General features: G+C 45.0%; 1 protein-coding gene across 4 annotated transcripts in view; it reads left to right on the top strand.

Annotated features, from left to right (window-relative positions):
* Window positions 1–7,119, top strand: part of LOC122539496 (SWI/SNF-related matrix-associated actin-dependent regulator of chromatin subfamily A containing DEAD/H box 1-like) — a 121,726-nt gene that overhangs the window by 66,055 nt on the left and 48,552 nt on the right. For all 4 annotated transcript variants that reach the window (XM_043674405.1, XM_043674403.1, XM_043674404.1 and 1 more), the window contains one exon: window positions 5,676–5,766. In XM_043674405.1, the coding sequence (XP_043530340.1) occupies window positions 5,676–5,766 (91 nt within the window). The remainder of the gene's footprint in view (window positions 1–5,675; window positions 5,767–7,119) is intronic.

Below are 7,119 nucleotides of genomic sequence, written 5' to 3' on the forward strand. Positions count from 1 at the left end.
AACCTGTCCACCACTGACCCACCCCCCTTTTTCTTTCTCCCCAACCCCGTCCAACACCCCCACTCTCTCTCTGGGGCAGCCAGACTGAACACTAAGAACAACCCTGCTGCTGCTGCCTTTGTTGGGGAGGTGGTGTGAGTCTCCAAATAGCATGCATGCACGCGCACAGAGACACACAGACATGCACATGTGCAACGTTTGACAGGTTCCACATTTGCCCTATACAAGACAATGTTGGAGAGATTTCTGGGGAAGGGGGTTTAAGGTACATGCCTCTGTAGAACTCCAGGGAAGGTATGGTGGGAGAGAGGCGGGAGGTCAGACTTTTGGAGATGGTGCCTAGGCACCCATCGGTCCAGGTCTGTTCTCTGCAGCATTTGATTAAACTAGGTTCCTCACAATATGGAAACAGGTCTTTTGGCCCAACAAGTCTACACCAACCCTCCGAAGAGTAGTCCACTCAGACCCATTCCCCTACCCTATGTTTACCCCTGACTGATGCACCTAACACTATGGGCAATTTAGCATGGCCAATTCACCTCACCTGCACATTTTTGGACTGTGGGAGGAAACCAGACCACCCAGAGGAAACCCACGCAGACACTGAGAGAATGTGCAAACTCCACAGCAGTCGCTGGAGGCTGGAATCGAACCCACGACCGAGGTGCTGTGAGGCAGCAGTGCTAACCACCGAGGATTTCAGTAAGCCGAGTTCAATTTTAATCACTAAACAAAAGATGCGAACAGTGTTGGAAACACGTCTTTGTAATGTTTCTATCAGGACCTCGAGATCTCCTTCGGATAATCTGATATTCAGATATTTGATACTTGCAAAATCGAGGTTCCACTGTATATGGAGGTTGGTGGGTTGGAAAGTGAGGACCGGGAGGTTCTGCCCTCGTTGCGGTTGGAGAGGTGAGTCTCCAAATAGCACGCACGTGCACAGAGACACACACACGCACATGTGCAACTTTTTGACAGGTTTCACCTATGCCCTGTGCAAGGCATTGTTGGAGAGAGGCGCGAGAAGTGCATGAGATGCACTGGAGGGCATCATCAACCACACGAGAGGGGAAATTGGGGTCTTTAAAGAAGGAGGCCATCTGGTGTGTTCTGTGGTGGAACTGGTCCTCCTGATAGCAGATGTAGCAGTGGTGGTGGAATTGGGAATAAGGGTTAGCATCTTTGTAGGAGGCAGAGTGGGATGAGGTGTAATCCAGGTAGCTGTGGGAGTCAGTGGATGACAGTGTTGAGTCTGTCACTGTTGTTGGAGATGGAGAGGTCTAGGAAGGGGGGGAGAGAGGTGTCAGATGGTCCAGGTGAATTTAAGGTTGGGGTGGAATGTGTTGGTGAAGTTGGTGAACTGTTCAACCTCCTCGTGGGAGCATGCGGTGACACCAATGCAGTCATCAATGTAGTGGAGGAAAAAATGAGGACTATTCTACGTAGCCAACAAAGAGACCGGCATAAAAGCAAATTACTGTGAATTCTGGAATCTGAAACCAAAAGAGAAAATGCTGGAAAATTTCAGCAGGTCTGGCAGCATCTGTAAGGAGAGAAAAGAGCTAACGTTTCGAGTCTAACTGACCCTTTGTCAAAGAGATCGGCATAGCTGGGGTCCATGTGGGTGCCCATGTCTACCCCTGTCATCTGGAGGAAGTGAGAGGATTCGAAGGAGAAATTGTTGAGAGTGAGGACCAGTTCAGCCAAACTGATGTCAGTGCGTCAGTGGAAGGATACTGGTGGGGACATCAGGAGAGGAAGAAACAGACGGCTTGGAGGCCCTGGTCCTGGTGGATGGAGCTGTATAAGGACTGGCTGTCCATGGTAAAGATGAGATGTTGGGGCCAGGGAAACTGAAGTCTTGGAGGGTGTGGGTGGTGTCCCAAATGTATTTGGGGAGTTCCTGGACCAGGGAGGATAGGATAATATCGAGGTATGTGATGATGAATTCGGTGGGGCAGGAGCAGGCTGAGACGATAGGTCGGCTGCAGTAATCAGGCTTGTGGATCTTAGGTAGGAGGTAGAACCAGGCGGTGCGGGGTTCCCGAATTATAAAGTTGGAAGCTGTGGGTGGGTGATTCCCTGTGGTGTACGGTCTGTAGATGATAGTTTGGTGCTGGGAGGTGAGGTTGTGGTTGAGGGGGCAGTAGGAGGAGGTGTCTTCAAGTTGGTGCCAAACTACCACTGTACCTCCTTTGTCCACTGGTTTGATGGTGACATTGGGGTTAGAGCAGAGGGAGTGGAGTGCTGTGCATTGTGAGGGTGAGAGATTGGAGTGGATGAGGGGGGTGGACAGGTTTAGGCGGTCAATGTCTCGGCGGCAGTAAGAAATAGAGGTCGATGGCAGGTAACAGACCGGCATGGGGTGTCCAGGTAGACTGGGTGTATTGGTGGCGGGCGAAGGGGTCCTCTGAATGTGAGCAGGAGTCTTGATTGAAAAAGTAAGCTCTGAGATGGCAGAAGAAGTGTTTGATATCGCAACGCGTGTTGAATTTGTTGATCCGTGGACGGAGGGGGATGAAGGTAAGGCCTTGCTGAGGACTGATTGTTCATCCTCAGTGCGGGGGAGGTCTGGGCAGGTTGATGAAAATCCGGCAGGGCTGGGAGCGAAGTGACAGTTGAAGTTAAGTGAATAGAAATGTGAACTGATGAATTTTAGAAGAAAGAATGAGAAACAGGAGGGTACTCTTCTGAATTCTGCGCTAGAGCAAAGAAATCTGCAGGTTTTTCTCATAATTTCAGAACAATGTAATAAGGTATGGGAATCTTCAATTTTCTGAATAAACACATTACGTACAAACAAAGTAGTGGTGAACTTGTAAAACTTTGGGTAGACCTCTAGCTGGAGTATTGTCCTGTCCTGGGGATGGTGCATTAGGAATAAATTTAAGGTATTGGAGAGGATGTAGAAAAAATTTATGGGGTTAGTTTTCAATGTAGATTGGAAAATTGGGACTCTTCAAGTGATATCAAAGTTATCACTTGAAGAAAAAATGCACTCGATAGAGCATTTTTAAAAAGCTTCCTGTCAGTGGAATGATTGAAAACCAGAGGACATTTCACAAAAGAACAAGAGACAACGTGAGAAAAATCACTTATACAGCAAGTGGTTAAAATCTGGCATTCATGTTCTGAGTCTGGTGGAGGCAATTTCAATCATGGCACTGAAAAGAGGATTGGATAATTATCAGAACTCTTTACTTGGGGGATGAACAATGCATCACAATGTTTGGCATGGCTGAGCTGCAGAGCCAAAGCTCAAGGGGAAGTGTTGGGAGATGTTGATGATGAAAGAGTTGCTTGGTAGTTTGTGGCAGTTCAGAACTGATGGGTTGAACAGGTGTTCAAGGAAGGAAGAAAGAAAAGTACAAACTTTGGGTGCAGGCAGCGGCTCCCAGATTACAGGTAGAGCCTGGGAATCACACTGAAATGTGACTTGTGTTGTCCTCCATTATCATCTGAATCATGTATGTGCAATGTGATGCACCTATAGTGGAAAACATAAGTGTTTTTATCTGACTTAGCATAAAGATTCTATTTGTGAGTGAGGTGAGGCCCATCAAGGGGTATTTGCATTAATCAGGCACTTTATGGTACAGATTGAAGACTGCTGCAATCATAGTACATTGCACATGAAATGCATGCAATATTCAATCAAGTGGGATACAGGCCTTGACTACAAGCAATCTTGACATGTCATTGGTTATTTCAAATTGATCATCATCACGTCTGCAGCAGATTTAATCACAGATTGCGTTAGAGGTGTCACTGACGGGTGAACAGAGTCTCTTAAGGGGATACTTTGATACGTAAAGTGAGTGAGCAAGAATATGATTGGAGTATGAAGTGGGAAGATGTGAGATCATAGAATCCCTACAATGTGGAAACAAGTCTACACCAACCTTTCGCAGAGTATCCCACCCAGACCCATTCCCCTACCTATTACTCTACATTTATCCCTGATTAATGCACCGAACCTACATCTCCCTGGACACTGGATAATTTAGCACAGCTAATTCACCTAACCTGCACACCTTTGGATTGTGGGAGGAAACCGAACCCCAGAAGGAAACCAATGCAGACACTGGGAGAATGTGCAAACTCCACACAGACGGTCGCCCGAGGCTGGAATCAAACCCAAGTCCCTGCCACTGTGAGGCAGCAATGCTAGCCACTGAACCACCATGCAGCCCACGTGAGGTTGTTCACTTTTTAATAGGAGATTAGAAAAACAAAATTCTTTTAAGTAGAGAGAGAGTGCAAAATGCTGCTCTGAGCATCTGAAATATCTGAGCATCCTTGTACATTAATCACAAAAGAGTAATATGTAGGTAGAGGGAAGAGCATGCATGAGGAAGACAAATAGAATCTTGCTCTTTATTTCAAGGAGTGTGGCATGTAAAAATGGGGCACTCGTGCAGGGAATTGATGAAGCCATACCGAGAGTACTATATCCAGTTTTAGCCTCCTTATTTGAGGGATGTACTTGCAGTGAGGCAATTCAGAGAAGGTTCCTGGGTGATCCCAGGCTGATTCTTGTGATGAAGAGATTGTCCTATGAGGAAGGGTTGAATCATTGAAGTTTGGAAAAATGTTTGGTGAGCTTACTGAGACAAATAAGGTTTTGAGGGGACATGACGACAGAGTAGATAAGTGCTTCCCAAACCTTTTTCCATTGTAACATAATTTTGATGCCCAAAGTTTGCAGGTCCTCAGACATGTGACAGCAGCTGGAGGGAAAACTGTTTTAATCTACAGTTATTAACTAAAGCACAGCAACCTTCCATTAGAATCTTTTCAGACTGATACAGGCCTGCCAGACTGTGCCTGATTCTACTTTTAAACTGCAGATTGGTTAGCAATTGGTCATGAGCTGAGTATGAGCCTGTGACCCCAAAGTTTTGTTTCCAGCCCCATTAGGGATCTCAACCCATGAGTAGATGCTGAGAGGAGGCACAGTGAGGAGGCACAGTTTATAAGTAAGGGATCTCCCTTTTCAGACAGAGATGAGGAGGGAGATTTGTTTTTGTAGTTGATCGTTAATCTTTGGAATATTCTTCCTCTGAACATTGGAGGCTGGGTCATTAAATATATTTAAAGGCTGAGAGATGGATTTTGATCTACAGAGTAGTCAAGGCTTACAGGGTAGACAGGAAAGTGTAGTTAAACTCTCATAGGAAGCAGTTATAAACTAGGTGAATGCTGACAAGATTTGACTGACTATATGGCCCACTCATGCTCTTAGTTCTTAAGTTCTTATGGACCCAATTGTAGCTCTCTGCAGTCCAGTTGCTTGTTGAGCATCTAATTGTGAATGACTGGTAATTTCCTTCAACTAACAATTGAATGTTTTCTTCAACCTCTCAGTCCCCTAACTACTCACTGTATCCCTCTCTCCAGCACTGATATCTATTGAAGATTGTGCTGCATCAGTAATAAAATGATATTTTTCTGTGCTACTGTATTGTTAATAATACTATAAGATCTTGTGTGGCTTATGCATGGGGAGTTATTGGGTATAGTTTTATAAACTATGGAGTTGTTAAAACTGGTCTGACATCAAAATCATTACAGTAGTTCAGTCAATGCAGTGCTTGTAAGAAGTACATGCTATATGCAAGAGTTTATTTTTTTCTCCCTGTGTTTGTGTCATCTGCTGTTATGTTCTACAGCTTGGAACTTAAACCATATCAACTAGTTGGACTAAATTGGTTGGTTTTGCTGAATAAACATCGGGTGAATGGTATATTAGCAGATGAAATGGTAAGTAAAAATGATGCTTCTTAATATTGTGCCAATTGAATTATTCTTGTTATCGCTCCAACATTAATATTCATTGCTCTTGGTGCATTCTCTGATATTATTGAGTAGCTTACAATCTGACAGGAAAAAGGTTCTGTTACTCATAATACCAAATGACACAGAAGCAGAAAGTAGGCCATTCCGTCCATTGAGTCTGCTCTGCCAGTCAATCATAGCTGATAAGTTATTCAACTCTATTATCTTGCTTTCTCCCTGTAACCTTTGATCCCCTTGATACTCAAGAACCTATCTATCTCAGTCTTAATATACTTAATGACCTGTCTTCCTCAGCCTTTTGTGGCAATGACTTCCATGGATTCCCCACTCTCTTGCTGAAGAGGTTACTCCTTATTCCGTTCTAAAAGGTCTTCCTTTTACTCTAAGGCTGTGCCTTCTGGTCCTAATCTCTTCTACCAGTGGAAACGTCCTCCCAACATCACTTCTATCCAGGCCATTCAGTATTCTGTATGTTTCAATGAGATCCCTCCTCATCCTTCTAAACTCCATGTATAAACCCAGAGTTCTCAAACGTTCCTCATATGTTTCCGTTCCTGAGACCATTCTCGTGAACCTCCTCTGAACACGCTGCAGGGGCCAATACATCCTTCCTGAGATATGAGGCTCAAAACTGCCCAAAAATGGGGTATCTGATGAGAGCCTTATAGAGCCTCAGAAGTACATTTTTGCTTTTATATTCAAATCCTCTCAAAATAAATGCCATCATTGCAATTGCCTTCCTAACTATTGACTCAGCCTGCAAATTTGCCTTGAGAGAATCCTGGACTAGAATTCCCAATTCTCTTTGCACTTCAGACTTCTAAATTTTCTTCCAATGTAGAAAATAGTCTATGCCTCTATTCTTCCTGCCAAAGTGCATGACCTGGCACTTTGCCACATTGTATTCCATCTGTCACTTATTTGCCCACTCCCCTAACCTGTCCAAATCCTTCTGCAACCTCCCCGTCTCCTCAGTCTACCTGTCCCTCTACCTAGCTTTGTATCATCTACAAACGTAGCCTGATATCTATATCATTAATGCATAAATTGAAAAGTTGTGGTCCCAACATTGAGCCTTGTGGAATACGACTTGTCACTGGCTGCCATCCTGAGAAGGACCCTTTTATTCCCCACTCTCTGCTTTTTGCCAGACAGCCAAGCTTCTATCCATGCTAGCATCTTACCTCTGACACTGTGCGCCCTTACTCAGCCACCTGGGTGGCACGGTGGCACAGTGGTTAGCACTGCTGCCTCACAGCGCCTGAGACCCGGGTTCAATTCCCGCCTCAGGCGACTGACTGTGTGGAGTTTGCACGT

The sequence above is a fragment of the Chiloscyllium plagiosum genome, chromosome 32, assembly GCF_004010195.1.
Source record: "Chiloscyllium plagiosum isolate BGI_BamShark_2017 chromosome 32, ASM401019v2, whole genome shotgun sequence".
Lineage (NCBI taxonomy): Eukaryota > Metazoa > Chordata > Chondrichthyes > Orectolobiformes > Hemiscylliidae > Chiloscyllium > Chiloscyllium plagiosum.